Here is a 20,665-nt window from a genome sequence, read left to right on the forward strand (position 1 = left end):
TATAGTAGTTATATTCTTGTATATAGGGGCAGTATTATAGTAGTTATGTTCTTGTATATAGGAGGCAGTATTATAGTAGTTATATTCTTGTATATAGGAGCAGTATTATAGTAGTTATATTCTTGTATATAGGGGGCAGTATTATAGTAGTTATATTCTTGTATATAGGGGCAGTATTATAGTAGTTATGTTCTTGTATATAGGAGGCAGTATTATAGTAGTTATATTCTTGTATATAGGAGGCAGTATTATAGTAGTTATATTCTTGTATATAGGGGTAGTATTATAGTAGTTATATTCTTGTATATAGGAGGCAGTATTATAGTAGTTATATTCTTGTATATAGGAGCAGTATTATAGTAGTTATATTCTTGTATATAGGGCAGTATTATAGTAGTTATATTCTTGTATATAGGAGCAGTATTATAGTAGTTATGTTCTTGTATATAGGAGCAGTATTATAGTAGTTATATTCTTGTATATAGGAGCAGTATTATAGTAGTTATATTCTTGTATATAGGAGCAGTATTATAGTAGTTATGTTCTTGTATATAGGAGCAGTATTATAGTAGTTATATTCTTGTATATAGGGGGCAGTATTATAGTAGTTATATTCTTGTATATAGGGGGCAGTATTATAGTAGATATATTCTTGTATATAGGGGCAGTATTATAGTAGTTATATTCTTGTATATAGGGGCAGTATTATAGTAGTTATATTCTTGTATATAGGAGCAGTATTATAGTAGTTATATTCTTGTATATAGGAGCAGTATTATAGTAGTTATATTCTTGTATATAAGGGGCAGTATTATAGTAGTTATATTCTTGTATATAGGAGGCAGTATTATAGTAGTTATATTCTTGTATATAGGGGCAGTATTATAGTAGTTATATTCTTGTATATAGGAGCAGTATTATAGTAGTTATATTCTTGTATATAGGGGGCAGTATTATAGTAGTTATATTCTTGTATATAGGGGCAGTATTATAGTAGTTATGTTCTTGTATATAGAAGGCAGTATTATAGTAGTTATATTCTTGTATATAGGAGGCAGTATTATAGTAGTTATATTCTTGTATATAGGGGCAGTATTATAGTAGTTATATTCTTGTATATAGGAGCAGTATTATAGTAGTTATGTTCTTGTATATAGGGGTAGTATTATAGTAGTTATATTCTTGTCTATAGGGGCAGTATTATAGTAGTTATATTCTTGTATATAGGGGCAGTATTATAGTAGTTATATTCTTGTATATAGGAGCAGTATTATAGTAGTTATATTCTTGTATATAGGAGCAGTATTATAGTTATGTTCTTGTACATAGGGGGCAGTATTATAGTAGTTATATTCTTGTATATAGGAGCAGTATTATAGTACTTATATTCTTGTATATAGGAGCAGTATTATAGTAGTTATATTCTTTTATATAGGAGGCAGTATTATAGTAGTTATATTCCTGTATATAGGGGCAGTATTATAGTAGTTATATTCTTGTATATAGGGGCAGTATTATACTAGTTATATTCTTGTATATAGGAGCAGTATTATAGTAGTTATATTCTTGTATATAGGAGGCAGTATTATAGTAGTTATATTCCTGTATATAGGGGCAGTATTATAGTAGTTATATTCTTGTATATAGGGGGCAGTGTTATAGTAGTTATATTCTTGTATATAGGAGCAGTATTATAGTAGTTATATTCTTGTATATAGGGGCTGTATTATAGTAGTTATATTCTTGTATATAGGAGCAGTATTATAGTAGTTATATTCTTTTATATACGGGGCAGTATTATAGTAGTTATATTCTTGTATATAGGGGCAGTATTATAGTAGATATATTCTTGTATATAGGGGGCAGTATTATAGTAGTTATATTCTTGTATATAGGAGCAGTATTATAGTAGTTATATTCTTGTGTAATCCAGTCAAATCTTTTGATTAATTACATTTTGCGTCAATATTTCTAGAGATGATAGTCCATATGTGAACATTATCTATGATCTGCAAAAAAAATATGAATTGAGAGTTTGTTTTAAAGTCTCTTCTCTGGTTAGGCTTATATTTTGGGGTAACATAAGTTCCAGGTCCAGACATTTCTGTGGATTTACACTTTGTATAAGATAGAGCCAGATATTTGCGCAGTCAGTGATACAATATTAATCATGGGGAGACTTTGTTGTAGCTACCATACATTGTTATAGCTACGGGATGTAGGATTGAGGGGTTGTGATAATTTGGGGCTGATCGGTCAGAGAATCCCAGCTGCAGGAAGAATTGTAGAATTAGGTGACTATATAAGATGTGTCATTCGAGTGTCAGGTTTTATATATAAAATATAATCTCGTTAAAATGTAATATTATAAAGTTTAGGAAAATGAGTTGTACAGGTTCTGTAGTACAGGCTGTCAGGGTATACTGGGAGTAGTAGTTTCAAAACAGCTGGAGAATTGCAGGTTATAGACCAGTGTCCTAATCGAGCCCAGAAGGTAACGACTCCCTTCATGTAGTAATGACACTTGCACTGAGCGGAGAAGGCAAAGGAAGTTGTGCTGTGTGTGGTGAAGAAGTTGTACTGTGTGCGACGAATGGAAGTTGTACTGTGTGTGGCGGAGGAAGTTGTACTGTGTGCGGCGGAGGAAGTTGTACTGTGTGTGGTGAAGAAGTTGTACTGTGTGCGACGGAGGAAGTTGTACTGTGTGCGGCGGAGGAAGTTGTACTGTGTGCGGCGGAGGAAGTTGTACTGTGTGCGGCGGAGGAAGTTGTGCTGTGTGTGGCGGAGGAAGTTGTGCTGTGTGTGGCGGAGGAAGTTGTACTGTGTGCGGCGGAGGAAGTTGTACTGTGTGTGGCGGAGGAAGTTGTACTGTGTGTGGCGGAGGAAGTTGTACTGTGTGTGGCGGAGGAAGTTGTACTGTGTGCGGCGGAGGAAGTTGTACTGTGTGCGGCGGAGGAAGTTGTACTGTGTGCGGCTTTCTCTTTACAGGCGTCCATGCAGAGAACAGAGAAGTAATACTGTGCACATATGTTTCCAGAATAGACCCTAAAGAAACAATGTAGCGGAGCACAGGCTCAATAGGAAGACTCCGATACATCGGCTTTCCAGAAACTAAGAGGCTGACCGCTCACACGAGACCTTCTGCCGCTTAGTTTTAGCGATCAGAGGGGGTCTCGGTGCTCGGACCCCCACGTCAGAAGTTTATCGAAAGTTTAGTTACCCTTTAAAGATTTTTTTTTCCTAGTGTATAGAACGAGAGCAGGGATATCGTGCAAACGTCAAAATACACCCTAAGGCCTCATCCGCACGACCGTAGTTTTCATCCGCAATTACGGACTCATTCATTTCTATTGGCCACGGACACCTTTCCATATATATACAGATGTGTGTCCGGGCCGCGATCCGTGTCCCTAATAGTCACTTTGTACCCAATGGGGGTATGAATGGCTACAAGTGACAGCAAACAGCAGTGCCCGTCAGTAAATACCACGTAGACCTGGTGAAGCAGAGGGGCCGAAAGAAAAAAGTCACATGACAGCCGCTCAGAATGTCGCAGGATTATATTGTAGAAAGTGTTTTCGTTCTTAAATCGCCGTGTGACTGAGGACTAAAGGATAAAATGGGGAAATCTACAGATAAGGCTTCGTTCACATCTGCGCTAAGTTTTCCCGTTCTTCTGATCAGTCACAGAAACAGAAGGACTAAAAAAACGTTAGTGCCGCGGCCATTGCATCAAAGATACTAACGGTGCCCGACGGAATCCATTGACTTTAATGGGCTTCATGAGAGTGTCCTTCGTTTTACCAGAAGAAATAGCGCGCTATTTTTCGCCGGATCTTCGATGGAGAACCCGAACGGAGCCTTACGGAAATAAATGTATCCAGTACATGAAGAAGCAGCAACATTGTAACCAAAAAGTAACAGCATTCAATAGTAACTGAGATAATAAGATCTAGAATTGCAGAAAATGAATAAATATTGAGATTGTAGTCACATCAAAAGAAAACGGTGCATTAGACTGTATGTGCACACACACTAATTACGGACGTAATTGACGGACGTATTTCGGCCGCAAGTCCCGGACCGAACACACTGCAGGGAGCCGGGCTCCGACCATCATACTTATGTACGATGCTAGGAGTCCCTGCCTCTCCGTGGAACTACTGTCCCGTACTGAAAACATGATTACAGTACGGGACAGTTGTCCTGCAGCGAGGCAGGGACTCCTAGCGTCGTACATAAGTATAATGCTAGGAGCCCGGCTCCCTGAACTGTGTTCGGTCCGGGACTTGCGGCCAAAATACGTCCGTCAATTACGGACGTAATTAGTGTGTGTGCACATACCCTTACATGTAGATGTAGCAGAGCTGAACTCGTCTTTTGTGTATTCTGGTAACTCCATAGGAATCGGTTATAGAGGACTCCAGATACTCCCGGCATGGCTCATAGCCGGACTATAGACCGGGATTTAGACTTCTAGGCCGTTACGAGCGCGATATGCAAATTACCAACCACGTTCGTGTAAGGTGTCGGTATTCCAGGAGAAGAAAACCAAAGACAGAAAACTAACGGGGGGTGAAGGGGGCTGGCAGAGCATGTGCCCTGCTGCTGGCGTAAAGGAGGGCATCAACAAGTCATTCGGCATTTAGAAACAGGGCTTCGAAACTGAATCCTTGCCCCAGGTGCAGGAGAGCCGAGCTATGAATTGTGATATTAGAAATGCCAAATAAACTCAGCTCTGCTACATCTGTAAAATTATTTATCACACGGGAATTACGGTCAGGAGGGGACGGCATCTGCAGGGAGTTTATCACATTGCTGCACATGATTGGGGTCCGGTTTCAATGGTCTCATTTGTAGGATATATTCGTTTCCGTTGCGATGCCGCCAAATATGCAACATATCAATTGGCAGCCTGTAAAATGAGATAGTCGAGTTTCATCGGCGCCATTGTTCCACGCAGATACCTGGTGTAATGACACACTACATGTCGCTTACTTCGGCAGATCCCTTTTTTACAAAATGACAATAAGGAAATTGGCGCAAGAGGTTGATATATTTTGTGCACAAATTTTAGCGCCATTTAACGGACGCAGAGGAGCCCAAAAATGTGGATGATTTATTTATTTTAGGTGCTCATTCACGTAAATATTCAAGAAAATACATCCGTCTGACGAGTTACAGGCACAAATGTTTTTTCCACAATTTTGCCAAGTTTTTTAAAATTATTCCAAGTTGATTCTGATTGGCTGAAATGACTTTTATATTTTATTTTATGTTGGACTTTTTTGGGGGGCGTTTAGAATCCTCAGCTCCTCTGGAGATCAAGGGTTTATAGGAGTGGATTGGATAATGTATTGAGGGGAGCTGTCAGGTGTATACAGGATTTCGGGGAGCAGGCAGGTGTATACAAGATTTCGGGGAGCAGGCAGCTGCTTTCAGTATTTAAAGGGACCAGCACCTTGCATTTTCTTTCTATTTGAGGGGGCACATATCTTTATTTATTGGTATATTTAGTGGGGGGGGGGGGACGCTGGCTGATGCATTCAATATTTTGTTTTGAGCAGGTAACGATGATTAGGGATAGTTTCAAAATTGTTGGGGGCACAGATAATAAAATGTGGCATTAGAGGGGTGCCGCCATAGCTGCTACTGATTATTCTGGGAGCAGGTAACAATTTTAGGTTTCAATGATAATTATTTTTGGTGTGAGGTCATTGATGTGCACCCCAAAAATGAGGGGTAATCAGTTTGGGTGAGAAGACACGTGGTGGTACGTGGTGTGGCAGGTGAAGGATCATCATCATTATATATGTATTATGGTTTAGGCCTCCATCGGGTCATGTGACCGTTTCTAGAAGGCGCTCGGTCAGCACTTGCCGGGATGGTCAGGTCACTATAGCTCAGTATTGGGAGGGCAGGAAGGGTCGCTTTAATTTTTTGGGAACGTTTTGTTCTGATTTGATAATAATGGTCACATGATGAGACATAAATCACGGTTACTTTATATTCTTAATACAGAACGTTTAACGCAGACGTGAAATCTTGTGCTACATTGTAACAAAGGATATTCTTAAAGGGACAGGTCCTATTTATGAGCACAAGATTATTATAGGTTTGTATATGGAGACTGCAGATCAGCCCTAAATCCTACTTTGGAAGATTTTGCCCTAAAGCAGTGTCTTCCACTTGGGGGGGGGGGGGGGGTCCATAGACTTCCTCCTGGCAAAACAAGGTTATAGGACTCCATCATCTGTCCATCAGTCACCATAGGGTTAACAATGTTAACAGTTAAAATAATGGAATTACCTAAATTTCATCTGTTTCACGTTGCTTATTCAGGAACAGGAGAACAATAGCTGCTTGCTCCAAGAGCTTAACATCTAAAGTCTGCCCCCCCCCCGGGTGACTTTTTGCAGGGTCTCCAAGATACAAAAATCATTGTCATTAACCCTGTGCTGCCCTATATACAGAGACTAATCCAAATCCTAAAGCCGACTTACCAGGAGGAGAGTCAGGAGGAATTCCATACAGTGATCCCTAAGGCTTGCAATCCATCCAGGGCTCCTGTGTCAGGCTGCAAAACAAGGACCCCAGTAAATAGAGAGTGAGCAGGGAAGGCGAGAGCTGTCTCCTCTGCAGAACACAAGTCAGAACTGAACCCGCCTCTCCTAATAGGGAAAAGACATCCAAAATCCTCCTCTGCCCACTCCTGGAGGAGAAGGGGGGACAGGCAGCTGCGTGCAGTCCTTGGGACCAACATCAAGAGCTCAGTCCCAGCATCTCAGTGCACTGGAGGGTGCAGGTACTGGCTGACACTAGAGGGGAGGGAGCGCAGGGTGGGGGGTGGGTGGGGTGCTATCTACTTGTGGTCTCTTGTCTCTAGGAATTTCATCATCACTTCTGCTAAAAAGTCAAACTAATAACTGAGGAATTCCTGGCTGGACACTGTGGCACCAAGAGCGTCACCCACCCCTGTATAGGGGGCTATAGGCTTCAATGTCGCACATGTGGGGGTGTCCGTTGAAGGGATAACCCCTGAACTTGAAGGGTCTTTTACTTCATCATCCTCTGATAAAAAAAAAGTTCTGCAACTTTCTGATAGACTTTGAGTTACGGTTCCTCACCATTTTCAAGATCTCTGCTTGCGGTCAATGAATGGGATTATTCTCGTTTACATCCAGAGGCTGAAAACATGCCCTGACCTTATACTCCAGAGGCCCCATGCACAGGACCGGAACTTTGATCGGCAATTGCGGATCAAAATACGGATCCGTTCATTTCTATGGCCCACGGACACCTTCCTGTATATTTACTGGTGGTAGAAATGACATGTCCTATGTTTTGAATTTATGGACCGCGCTCCTATACTTTATAATAGGAGCACAGCACGCAAATGCGGGTGACCGTCCGCGGCCGTAATCATGGACAGTTATTACGGCTATGGCCGTGTGCAGGGGGGCTGACATTTTGTTACAATTTATCAGCCTGGTCGATTCTCTGTAAGCAAAATACACCACCAGCACAAAGCGCTCTCCTGTCCTGATAGTTTGCTACAATGTATCAGTGCAGGTAGAACGTATCAGTCGGACGGTTTACTTCTCAAACATTTTGTTCTACTGAGGCCTCACCAGCCATGGTCGTCCATGACAAAATCCTGCTCAATTCTTTTGCTAAACCAGACACTGTGCAGTTTCTGTGCCTCAAGGGTTTGAGAATCACTGGTCTCAACTGCAGCAAACCCTCAGCTGTACGAAGTAACAGGTTCCATTCATATAGATTTGTTGCAGATTCCATGCACGTGCTGCAGAAAAGACCCCATTCAGATGTATGGAACGGATTTGTTCATCTGCATTCTGCACCATGTGTGAACATACCCTTAGGTCTGTACTGGTTTCGATCTCTGACCATACAACTCTTGTTTTTACACAACAGTAAGCAGAGATCTTGAAAAAGGGGAAAAATCTCGAAGCACAAAGGGCCACTTTTAGTAATCCGTTTGTTTATGCCAGTTTTTACATATGATGGCGCGTCCCATTTTTGTTTCAAAATTAGTGACTCTTCTCGCCACTCGCCAGTTTCTTAAACGGCAGAGAAAAGTGGGAGTGGTTTGCTGTAAGTGGGCGTGTCCTACATTTAGACCGAATTATTCATATTAAAGCCAGAAAATTGCAGAAATGTTGGCGCAACTCTACACCTGCTCATAGAAAGCAAAGATTTCAGTTTCTGACTTTAGGACAGTCCAAAATGTACCAAATTTGGCGCAATTGACTCAGTCCTTTTTTTTTTTTTTAGACGGTCGAATGAAACACGTCTAAATAGACGAGGACAAAAGTCTACTAGAAAGTTGTAGAACTTTCCATTCTACATGATTGCGATTATTTACAGAAAACAGGACACCGGCCCTTTAAATTGGTTATGGATGTAATTATTTTTCGGGCGCACTGCTAACTGCGTCGATTAATGGTAACCGCACGCACGGTTTTAGACACATGACCGGAATATTAACAAGGTAATAATGATTTATCAGATCACCATACACGTGACAACCAGGACCGATGATTTATACGACCAGACCAGAGGATTTCAGCCCGGGAAGTCGGTCCCGGTGCGATGCTTTTGTCTTGGCCACCAATAGATGAAGGATCCTCGGGTCTAGGACTCACGTAGACGCCGGTGGCTTCTGATGAATTTTAATATTAAAACAGGGGTCGAGCTAAAATATAAGTGATTGTTATTAATGGCAGATAATCTACGGCCGGTGTAGAACTACAAGTCCCAGCCTGTACTGTCTACCTCTCACATAGTGTACAACAGAACACGGGCAATCATCGCTTAGCGGATCTTGCGGTTGTCTCCCCTCCCCAATAGATGGCGCCACCGCACCCATTCACCCAGTGCTCCCATTAGGAAACTGCTGGCAGTGATTGGTTAGAAGGTGAACAGTCCTAACAGGGGACACGTGACTGGAGTTACATTATATATCGGTCAGGAGGTCCAGGGGACAGAGCAACGTTCTGCAGAGGTCAGTGGTGTAATAATCTGCAGAATCTATCACTATATCTGTCAGGAGGTAGAGGAGCAATGTTCTGCAGATCTCTAGAGAGGTCAGTGGTGTAATAATCTGCAGGATATATCACTATGTATCTGTCAGGAGGTAGAGGAGCAATGTTCTGCAGATCTGTAGAGAGGACAGTGGTGTAATAATCTGCAGTATATATCAATATGTATCTGTCAGGAGGTGGAGGAGCAATGTTCTGCAGATCTGTAGAGAGGTCAGTGGTGTAATAATCTGCAGGATATATCACTATGTATCTGTCAGGAGGTAGAGGAGCAATGTTCTGCAGATCTGTAGAGAGGTCAGTGGTGTAATAATCTGCAGGATATATCACTATGTATCAGTCAGGAGGTGGAGGAGCAATGTTCTGCAGATCTGTAGAGAGGTCAGTGGTGTAATAATCTGCAGGATATATCACTATGTATCTGTCAGGAGGTGGAGGAGCAATGTTCTGCAGATCTGTAGAGAGGTCAGTGGTGTAATAATCTGCAGGATATATCACTATGTATCTGTCAGGAGGTAGAGGAGCAATGTTCTGCAGATCTGTAGAGAGGACAGTGGTGTAATAATCTGCAGGATATATCACTATGTATCTGTCAGGGGGTAGAGGAGCAATGTTCTGCAGATCTGTAGAGAGGTCAGTAATGTAATAATCTGCAGGATATATCACTATGTATCTGTCAGGAGGTAGAGGAGCAATGTTCTGCAGATCTAGAGAGGACAGTGGTGTAATAATCTGCAGGATATATCACTATGTATCTGTCAGGAGGTAGAGGAGCGATGTTCTGCAGATCTGTAGAGAGGTCAGTGGTGTAATAATCTGCAGGATATATCACTATGTATCTGTCAGGGGGTAGAGGAGCAATGTTCTGCAGATCTGTAGAGAGGTCAGTGGTGTAATAATCTGCAGGATATATCACTATGTATCTGTCAGGAGGTAGAGGAGCAATGTTCTGCAGATCTGTAGAGAGGTCAGTGGTGTAATAATCTGCAGGATATATCACTATGTATCTGTCAGGAGGTAGAGGAGCAATGTTCTGCAGATCTAGAGAGGACAGTGGTGTAATAATCTGCAGGATATATCACTATGTATCTGTCAGGAGGTAGAGGAGCGATGTTCTGCAGATCCGTAGAGAGGTCAGTGGTGTAATAATCTGCAGGATATATCACTATGTATCTGTCAGGGGGTAGAGGAGCAATGTTCTGCAGATCTGTAGAGAGGTCAGTGGTGTAATAATCTGCAGGATATATCACTATGTATCTGTCAGGAGGTAGAGGAGCAATGTTCTGCAGATCTGTAGAGAGGTCAGTGGTGTAATAATCTGCAGGATATATCACTATGTATCTGTCAGGAGGTAGAGGAGCAATGTTCTGCAGATCTGTAGAGAGGTCAGTGGTGTAATAATCTGCAGGATATATCACTATGTATCTGTCAGGAGGTGGAGGAGCGATGTTCTGCAGATCTGTAGAGAGGTCAGTGGTGTAATAATCTGCAGGATATATCACTATGTATCTGTCAGGAGGAGGAGCAATGTTCTGCAGATCTGTAGAGAGGTCAGTGGTGTAATAATCTGCAGGATATATCACTATGTATCTGTCAGGAGGTAGAGGAGCGATGTTCTGCAGATCTGTAGAGAGGTCAGTGGTGTAATAATCAGCAGGATATATCACTATGTATCTGTCAGGAGGTAGAGGAGCAATGTTCTGCAGATCTGTAGAGAGGTCAGTGGTGTAATAATCTGCAGGATATATCACTATGTATCTGTCAGGAGGTGGAGGAGCGATGTTCTGCAGATCTGTAGAGAGGACAGTGGTGTAATAATCTGCAGGATATATCACTATGTATCTGTCAGGAGGTAGAGGAGCAATGTTCTGCAGATCTCTAGAGGTCAGTGGTGTAATAATCTGCAGGATATATCACTATGTATCTGTCAGGAGGTAGAGGAGCGATGTTCTGCAGATCTGTAGAGAGGTCAGTGGTGTAATAATCTGCAGGATAGATCACTATGTATCTGTCAGGAGGTGGAGGAGCGATGTTCTGCAGATCTGTAGAGAGGTCAGTGGTGTAATAATCTGCAGGATATATCACTATGTATCTGTCAGGAGGAGGAGCAATGTTCTGCAGATCTGTAGAGAGGTCAGTGGTGTAATAATCTGCAGGATATATCACTATGTATCTGTCAGGAGGTAGAGGAGCGATGTTCTGCAGATCTGTAGAGAGGTCAGTGGTGTAATAATCAGCAGGATATATCACTATGTATCTGTCAGGAGGTAGAGGAGCAATGTTCTGCAGATCTGTAGAGAGGTCAGTGGTGTAATAATCTGCAGGATATATCACTATGTATCTGTCAGGAGGTGGAGGAGCGATGTTCTGCAGATCTGTAGAGAGGACAGTGGTGTAATAATCTGCAGGATATATCACTATGTATCTGTCAGGAGGTAGAGGAGCAATGTTCTGCAGATCTCTAGAGGTCAGTGGTGTAATAATCTGCAGGATATATCACTATGTATCTGTCAGGAGGTAGAGGAGCAATGTTCTGAAGATCTGTAGAGAGGACAGTGGTGTAATAATCTGCAGGATATATCACTATGTATCTGTCAGGAGGTAGAGGAGCAATGTTCTGCAGATCTGTAGAGAGGTCAGTGGTGTAATAATCTGCAGGATATATCACTATGTATCTGTCAGGAGGTGGAGGAGCAATGTTCTGCAGATCTGTAGAGAGGTCAGTGGTGTAATAATCTGCAGGATATATCACTATGTATCTGTCAGGAGGTAGAGGAGAAATGTTCTGCAGATCTGTAGAGAGGTCAGTGGTGTAATAATCTGCAGGATATATCACTATGTATCTGTCAGGAGGTGGAGGAGCAATGTTCTGCAGATCTGTAGAGAGGTCAGTGGTGTAATAATCTGCAGGATATATCACTATGTATCTGTCAGGGGGTAGAGGAGCAATGTTCTGCAGATCTGTAGAGAGGTCAGTGGTGTAATAATCTGCAGGATATATCACTATGTATCAGTCAGGAGGTAGAGGAGCAATGTTCTGCAGATCTGTAGAGAGGTCAGTGGTGTAATAATCTGCAGGATATATCACTATGTATCTGTCAGGAGGTAGAGGAGCGATGTTCTGCAGGTCGGTAGAGAGGTCAGTGGTGTAATAATCTGCAGGATATATCACTATGTATCTGTCAGGAGGTAGAGGAGCAATGTTCTGCAGGTCGGTAGAGAGGTCAGTGGTGTAATAATCTGATGGATATATCACTATGTATCTGTCAGGAGGTGGAGGAGCGATGTTCTGCAGATCTGTAGAGGGGTCAGTGGTGTAATAATCTGCAGGATATATCACTATGTATCTGTCAGGAGGTAGAGGAGCAATGTTCTGCAGGTCGGTAGAGAGGTCAGTGGTGTAATAATCTGATGGATATATCACTATGTATCTGTCAGGAGGTGGAGGAGCGATGTTCTGCAGATCTGTAGAGGGGTCAGTGGTGTAATAATCTGCAGGATATATCACTATGTATCTGTCAGGAGGTAGAGGAGCAATGTTCTGCAGGTCGGTAGAGAGGTCAGTGGTGTAATAATCTGCATCACAGGCTGAATATGGAAACATTTATTTAGTAATTATACATTTAAAGATTCTTCTTCGGGGTCATGAAATCGACATCAGACAAGATGCGGGAGGATAAGTCTAGATTGGGGGGAAGAACACGGATAATGGAAGCTGCAGAGTGACCAACTGCCCCCCACTAAATGCCCGAAATGGTTAGTAGGGGGCAGAACGTCGCATCCACCCCCTTATGAAGGACCCCCGGGGGGGGGCAGCAGGGGAGCTCGGGTTCTTTATTGTCGGACGACACAGAGACGGACACAATGTAATTCGATTTTGTCTTTATTACTCCAATTGTTGTGACAGAAAATATAAAAGAAATGAAAACTGAAATCTGGAGAGAAACGCGGTCAGGAGAGGGCCGGGGGCCGCGGCGCATCGTGAGGGATCCAGATGTCCGGCTCTGCAGCTGCTCCCGGGGAGGAATGACCGCACAACCTCACTGATCCTGCAACAAGACCACATGTGGAGTCAGCGCCATTTAAAGGGGCCTGAAAACAGGAGCGGGTCTACTCTGACTTCCCGATAGGCTGGCGCGCCCCGATCCTTCCAGCGCTCACATCTTCACAGAGGAATTGTTATTTAAGCAATTAAAACTTTTTTTTCCAGATACAGTTTCGATCAAAGGGAACAATGCCCCCGATCCCACCAGTCTGTCCGAGGCGCAGGCATTCTACAGGGGTCCTAACAGGTCTCGTGGCGGCTAGAGAGGCCCCTTTAAGCAGCTGGGAGGGATCGGGTGCAGCTTCCCAGGCTCCTTTGCTATGAATAACCGCTCCAATAGTTCCCTAATAGTTTCCACACGGTTCCCCAGCAGCTATTAAATAATTAGGCAGTTAGCCGTCCTTGCGCCATTAACCACCACAACACATTTGGAGGTAATTAGGGATTTAACTGTTCCGGGACCCGCACGTTCTGATGTAGGTCCTGCTTTGTCATGTTCCAAAATTCTCTAAAATAATACTAAAAAAAAAAAAATTTGCTCGCCGCATGAAGCCAGGCTGGTAACGGTGTAACGCGGAGTCGTGCGCTTAGCGAGTCTTGTGTTTCCAGCCATTGACCAGACTCATCCGTAACAGGGCAGCGCCAAAGACGATTGTTTTTTTGTCGGGGTTTACAGCTAACGGCGGCCGTTACGTGAATTGTTGCTACGGCGGCTCGCCAATATATAAAAAAAATATAATGCTTTAGTGTGAATGAGGCCCTGGATCAGGTAAAGGGAATGCTCTGCAGCGGATGGACAGGACGGGATTTTACAAGCACGGTTGGACACCGGCGCACAATTCCCGCTTACTCACTTTGACGAACTTGCCGTGGAGAAGGTACGGAGACTGGAAGTCGCTCTGGCAGTTGGAGTACGCCATTCCTAGGCCGATACCGGAGGAGAACACGATAGGCCACGTCCTTCCTGCACAGAGAACGGTTCATGCGTTACAAAGCCACACGCGGACAATTGACCCTCTCCGAGCGACGCCGTTACCACGAACCGCCCTTGTATTTAGTTTAAGTTTTAATAGAAAGCTAAAGCAAAAAATAAATTAAAAAAACAAAAAACAATATAGAGGTAAAAGACGAAACTTGCAATAAAATCCGCTATCCGCCCGCGATTCTGGACCGTGAAGGCGCATTCCTCTCCGCCAATAAATATAAACCTCTGAGTCACATTTAGTGTCGGACATAAAAAATAAAGATAAAATATCAGAGGAATTTTCCAGGAAAAAAATAAAAAAAATCTAAAATCGGAAACTTCTCTACATACTTACCTTTAGGGTCGTTCCCCCCCCCCCCCCTGCCACGTCTTTACACTCCTGCGCGATGACGCATCACATGATCATGTCACTCGCTGCCCGACCCTCTCACGTGAGAAATCAGCGAGCAAGGTTTTGTTTTGTTTTTTTTCGTTTTAATCCCAGGAAAACCCCTTTATTTCTAACTCTCCGGACAGAACATTTCCCCCGAAAAAAAACGTCCCATCTGTCAAGCTGTAAAAGATTCGGTTCAGCAAAACGAATTCACATCCGTTTGTAGGAAAGCTGGGTGACAACCATAGTGTCCGCCATGCCAACTCCCAGAGGGTCGCCCAGCTTTCCTACAGTCCTGAACAGCAAATCTGCCCGGATAGAGGGGTGTTTGAGGAGGTAAAATACTAGATGAGCCACGAACGATAAAGGAGGAAACTCTCTGATGTCATTTCAGCTCCGAGGCCCCATAAAAACCGGCCAGAATTCCAGTCCCATTCATTTCTATTGACCACAGACACTTTCCCGTATATTTGCGGGAAGGCGTCCGTGCCGTAGAAAGCCGCCGCAAAACGGAGGACATGTCCTATCTTTTCACGGACAGTGTTCCCATGCTTTATATAGGAGCACGAACTGCAAATGCGGGTGGCTGTACACACGGCCATGTCCACAATCGTGGGCCGTAATTACGGGCACGGCCGCTTGCGTGGGGCCTTAGGGGGCATGGTCACGTGCCAAATGGCACCAGTAGCGTGCAGTGCAGTATTACCGCAGTTTTTGGATGTGTGGCTTTTACAGGGGAAACACCAACAACATATATCCGTATCCGGAGCGGCACAAAAGCTGGGCACCTTCCCTCCGACGGCACAGTCACGACTCCAGGATATCGTATAAAACGCTGCACTCCAAAAAGCAAAACCCCCGTTAATGACCGCTATAAAAGTCGGAACTCGCCGTCATGAACTGGTTAAACTGCCTGTCTGGAAAAAAAAAACAAAAAAACACCTGCGTGCATCTGGATTGTACAAGTTTACAGTTTCGGCAGGTTCCTTTGCTGCAGCGGTCGGGGGTGGGGTCAGTAGACAGGATCCTCTGCGGACGCTGATTGATGCGATCTGTGGTTTTAGTGGCAGGAGGGTTTAGAAGCGAAGCGCGTGGATTGTGTGGAGCAGCTGGTCGGAGCCGTCACGGCTGCCTGTGTGTGGCCGGAGCTCCAGTCAGGAGACAGGTCATGGGTCTCATCACTTACAATGCGGAGGGCAGACTACAGATCACTTCACTATGACCACCGCCGTTCACTCCTGATGGCAGCCATTACACCGACTTTCTACATACCCAGAATGCCCTGTGCGTCAAAGCTGCCGTTTTCTGATACAGAGCTCCAAATCCTCTGCCGAGTTTAATAATAAAATTCTGACTACCTGCAGTCACCACTAGGGGGAGATTAGGAGTTTACTGCATAATAAACCAGTAGGCAGTACACTCCTGAGCTCCCCCTAGTGGTGACTGCAGGCAGGCAGAGTTTAATATTTCATGTCTAATGTCTGACCGCTATAAATATAGACATGAAATGAAACCACACAGAATATTGGAGCGGATAACCAGTTGGCATTGTGGAGTAGGACTAGGGCAGGGACTTACTTTTAAAGAAGATGACGGAAAATACAATCCCCAAACCAAGGCCGGCACCTGCGGAGCAGAAATCGGGAAATTTTAGAACAACAAATCATCAAAGGACTACAAACCATATTCCTAGTTAGAAATGACAGACATGCTGCGCCATTATCTTGCCAGCATATTGTAGGCCTGAAAATCTGGTCCGGATGAAGAAATGTGGAGGTTTCACTGTAAAGAACGTGTATATATTTGCTTTACATGTCGTGCACGGATATAGAGAAATTCGTCGTCTTATACTCCACTCACATCCAGATCTGCATTTCCAATCCTGCGGCTTTCCCGGCAACAGAGCGGTGGGATCTGACATATTTTGTCTGTGGATATTATGGCCGCAAGCAAGCAAAATTTTGGATGCAGCTCTGGATGTGACTGGAGGATATAATTTCGAGGCAAGTCAAATAAAAGTATTTACAGTCCATGTTCATTTGACATTTTATGTAGACGGATTCTGTAATAGGTGGAGACGTGCCGCGAGTGGATCAGACCTCAGCGCTCCGGCTACCTACGGATTAGTCACTACTAAAACAGCGGAAATCCTCGGCTTTCGCGTCGACCACGGGACAGAGGAGAAGAAGAAATAAATCAAAGCTTAAGGCGCGTTGGGCCTGGAGATGAAGGGCGGCTACTCGGAAGGAATCTCTTGTACCATCAGCTCCTTCATCCAGTGCCCTACGGTTGGGAAACTACAACTCCCATCGGTTGGGTTTCTGTAGGTCTATGGTAGTAGAGAAGTAGATCAATCTAAAACAATACACCAGAAACAAAAAAATCGGGGGCGAGGGGCGTCTCTGGTGGCACAAGGGTTAAGTAGCAGCCATACGGTGGGGGCGGCTGGCACCTGATCCTGCTGCAGCTGTTTCCACTAAGAAGTGGCACCTCCAGGACAGCCCCCCCACTCATAACAATAAAACATGAAAGACTGATCTTATAATAAACGTGAAGCGAGAGGCCTAACAGGAGACATTTTCCAGAGGAGGCCTGCAGGCAGCGAGGGGCACAAAAAAAAAAAAAGGAGCGGCATTTACACCTTCTCCGTGACCGCTTCAAACGCTTAATTGAAAAAACAGCCCGGCGCTGCCTCATTTACTTCTCGCCATTAACCAGCCACATGCCAAGAGCCCTCTTGCCAACGAGATTAAGGCTGGATGTGATGGGGGTTGGATGGAATTTCACCGCTCGCATATGGTGGACGTGGGGGGGGGGGGGAGAAAGGGGGGCAACGCCTCATTTCAAGCTGTTAAAGACTAAACCCCTCGCACGAGAAGTCCGCCAGATCAATCCGGCAGCCCATCAATCTCCGTTACGGATATGTGCAAGAAAGTACAGCCACCGGTAACAGATCGCGGCATGAGAACCGCTGGTGGCTGCCATTACTGTGCCCGGAGAGGGTCTCATCCGGCTTTCCAAAGACTCTGAATGGCATCTATCAGGACATTTATGGCATATACTGTGAAATTAATTTCTATTGGCTACGGACGCCTTTTAGTATATGTGTCCGGGTCGTAGAAATGATCCGCAAAATATAGAACATGTCCTTTTTTTTGGTCCGCAATTGCGGCACGGACTCGCCCATAGAGGTCTGCGGGCGCGTGCCAAATTGCGGACTGCTACGGATGTGAATCGTATTTGCGGAAGCGTTGCCATGCAACGGCAGGAGATTCCCCTAGAAACCGGTGCCTGAGAGATCATGTGGCCTTTTCAAGGGATTGGGTCATGTTGATGACATTTATAGCCCCCCCCTTTTATTTTTGCAGATCTGTAAATACGGATGCACTACGGACCGTATTCGCGGACAGCGTGCCAGACAGGAGGATGACTTGCGGATGACTATGGATCTATATTTGCGGATGCAAAAACCCGTTGGTGTGCATGAGGCCTTTATTCTTCGCTGTATTTCAGGGTGCGCAGCGCTATAGGTTCTTCCCTTGAGGGGAGAGGAACAGTCGCACGTTCTCGGGTGTCCCCTGCAATGTGCCGCTCTCCTCACTCCCCATGTGCAGAGTGCCCCTTTAACCCATGACACCCGCCACCACCATAAAGCTTTTTCGGGGTCACCTGCAGCGCAGTCCTGCTCAGATCGTCCGACCGCTGGCACCAAAGTAATAAAATATATTTCTATAAAAGCTCTGCTCCTCGCAGTAACCGGATCTGGCGTTCATACCGACCCCATGTGCCAAATAAAGAGTAATAGTGCCTCATACTTTCCTGTTTCTAGGGTGTTGCTGCTATCTGCCCGTCCTATCATGTCTTTGCTTATGTGCAACTTGACACGAGCTCCAGAAATATCAGAGCTCGGTTTCTAGCAACAAGCAAAAAAAATCATAAGAGCAGCCCCCGGGACGTCCGTATAGCCGGCAGTGCATTCCACAATTGGGAGTGGGGGCTGCTGCCCTGTTTTATGGGGGGGAAAAGAAAAACTGGGTTCAGGGATTTCGAAACCTAAGACGAGTGTGCGATGCGGAAGGAGGGAATGGGGGGCTCAGCAGGTCCCAGATAAACCGCAGGGCATAGACCTGATGAGCAGGAGGAGGAGGAGAGCGGCTGCTGGGCAAGGATACAGGCCACCGGTGAACCACAAGTCTCAGCTTGACAATAGCGCTCCGCCGCATACCCGACTCCATGACGTGATTCTATCCAGTACATCAACCTCCGCCCGGTCATTACCAAAGAACTGGGGTCACATGGAGATCAATGAGCGGTTAATATCCGCAATATGGTAAAGGTGCCAATGCCTTATAGTGCCCGGAGCCGCATGGTGAATAGTCGGATACTCGCTGCGGTGTTCTGCTTCACGTGGACGGTGGTTCTCCCACCTCTGCTACATCATTGCTGCAGGTGCCCGACACTGCTCTGCCCTAACCCCAGGCAGGGGCCATAGTCTTCTGGTTCACAGATTTACACGCCAAATTGCAGTTTATTGCCGTGAAATTACAGCTAGACTGAGGCATTTGGCAATAAATCAGCAATGAACCATGTAATGTCCGCACAATGTGAACAGACCCCAATACAGGGAGTACAGCTTGTTAGTAACACCTGAGCTGTGTATGGGGGGGGGGGGGGGACGACGACGACGACTATTCACAAGCTTGTTGACGGTTTCCAACAGAAGAATAGTGAGTGCAGCTCTGGAGTATAATACAGGATATAACTCAGGATCAGTACAGGATAAGTAATGTATATACACAGTGACTCCACCAGCAGAATAGTGAGTGCAGCTCTGGAGTATAATACAGGATGTAACTCAGGATCAGTACAGGATAAGTAATGTAATGTATGTACACAGTGACTCCACCAGCAGAATAGTGAGTGCAGCTCTGGAGTATAATACAGGATGTAACTCAGGATCAGTACAGGATAAGTAATGTAATGTATGTACAGTGACTCCAGCAGCAGAATAGTGATTGCAGCTCTGGGGTATAATACAGGATGTAATTCAGGATCAGTACAGGATAAGTAATGTAATGTATGTACACAGTGACTGCACCAGCAGAATAGTGAGTGCAGCTCTGGAGTATAATACAGGATATAACTCAGGATCAGTACAGGATAAGTAATGTAATGTATGTACACAGTGACTCCACCAGCAGAATAGTGAGTACAGCTCTTGAGTATAATACAGGATGTAACTCAGGATCAGTACAGGATCAGTAATGTATGTACACAGTGACTCCACCAGCAGAATAGTGAGTACAGCTCTGGAGTATAATACAGGATGTAACTCAGGATCAGTACAGGATCAGTAATGTATGTACACAGTGACTCCACCAGCAGAACAGTAATTGCAGCTGTGGAGTATAATACAGGATGTAACTCAGGATCAGTACAGGATAAGTAATGTAATGTATGTACACAGTGATTCCACCAGCAGAATAGTGAGTGCAGCTCTGGGGTATAATACAGGATATAACTCAGGATCAGTACAGGATAAGTAATGTATGTACACAGTGACTCCACCAGCAGAATAGTGAGTGCAGCTCTGGAGTATAATACAGGATGTAACTCAGGATCAGTACAGGATAAGTAATGTAATGTATGTACACAGTGATTCCACCAGCAGAATAGTGAGTGCAGCTCTGGAGTATAATACAGGATGTAACTCAGGATCAGTACAGGATAAGTAATGTATGTACACAGTGACTCCACCAGCAGAACAGTAATTGCAGCTGTGGAGTATAATACAGGATGTAACTCAGGATCAGTACAGGATAAGTAATGTAATGTATGTACACAGTGATTCCACCAGCAGAATAGTGAGTGCAGCTCTGGGGTATAATACAGGATATAACTCAGGATCAGTACAGGATAAGTAATGTATGTACACAGTGACTCCACCAGCAGAATAGTGAGTGCAGCTCTGGAGTATAATACAGGATGTAACTCAGGATCAGTACAGGATAAGTAATGTAATGTATGTACACAGTGATTCCACCAGCAGAATAGTGAGTGCAGCTCTGGGGTATAATACAGGATATAACTCAGGATCAGTACAGGATAAGTAATGTATGTACACAGTGACTCCACCAGCAGAATAGTGAGTGCAGCTCTGGAGTATAATACAGGATATAACTCAGGATCAGTACAGGATA

The 20,665-nt window shown here is 44.4% G+C and overlaps 2 protein-coding genes and 1 long non-coding RNA gene across 3 annotated transcripts in view; 1 reads left to right on the plus strand and 2 right to left on the minus strand.

Moving 5' to 3' along the window:
• Nucleotides 1-6,767, minus strand: part of NBL1 (NBL1, DAN family BMP antagonist) — a 42,084-nt gene extending 35,317 nt beyond the window's left edge. The window contains exon 1 of the mRNA XM_075840504.1: nucleotides 6,504-6,767. The gene's annotated coding sequence lies outside the window, so the exon portion shown is untranslated. The remainder of the gene's footprint in view (nucleotides 1-6,503) is intronic.
• A 2,187-nt stretch (nucleotides 6,768-8,954) lies between these two features.
• LOC142661667 (uncharacterized) lies at nucleotides 8,955-13,273 on the plus strand. Its single transcript, XR_012850783.1, has 2 exons — nucleotides 8,955-9,025; nucleotides 12,970-13,273. It is a non-coding gene; the product is annotated as an uncharacterized LOC142661667 (long non-coding RNA).
• Nucleotides 12,930-20,665, minus strand: part of MICOS10 (mitochondrial contact site and cristae organizing system subunit 10) — a 48,640-nt gene continuing 40,904 nt past the window's right edge. The window contains exons 2-4 of the mRNA XM_075839088.1: nucleotides 16,044-16,091; nucleotides 13,962-14,071; nucleotides 12,930-13,111 (exon numbers count right to left, since the gene is read on the minus strand). Coding sequence (XP_075695203.1) covers nucleotides 13,103-13,111; nucleotides 13,962-14,071; nucleotides 16,044-16,091 — 167 coding nt within the window. The 3' untranslated portion in view covers nucleotides 12,930-13,102. The remainder of the gene's footprint in view (nucleotides 13,112-13,961; nucleotides 14,072-16,043; nucleotides 16,092-20,665) is intronic.

This window comes from Rhinoderma darwinii, chromosome 10, assembly GCF_050947455.1.
Source record: "Rhinoderma darwinii isolate aRhiDar2 chromosome 10, aRhiDar2.hap1, whole genome shotgun sequence".
Lineage (NCBI taxonomy): Eukaryota > Metazoa > Chordata > Amphibia > Anura > Rhinodermatidae > Rhinoderma > Rhinoderma darwinii.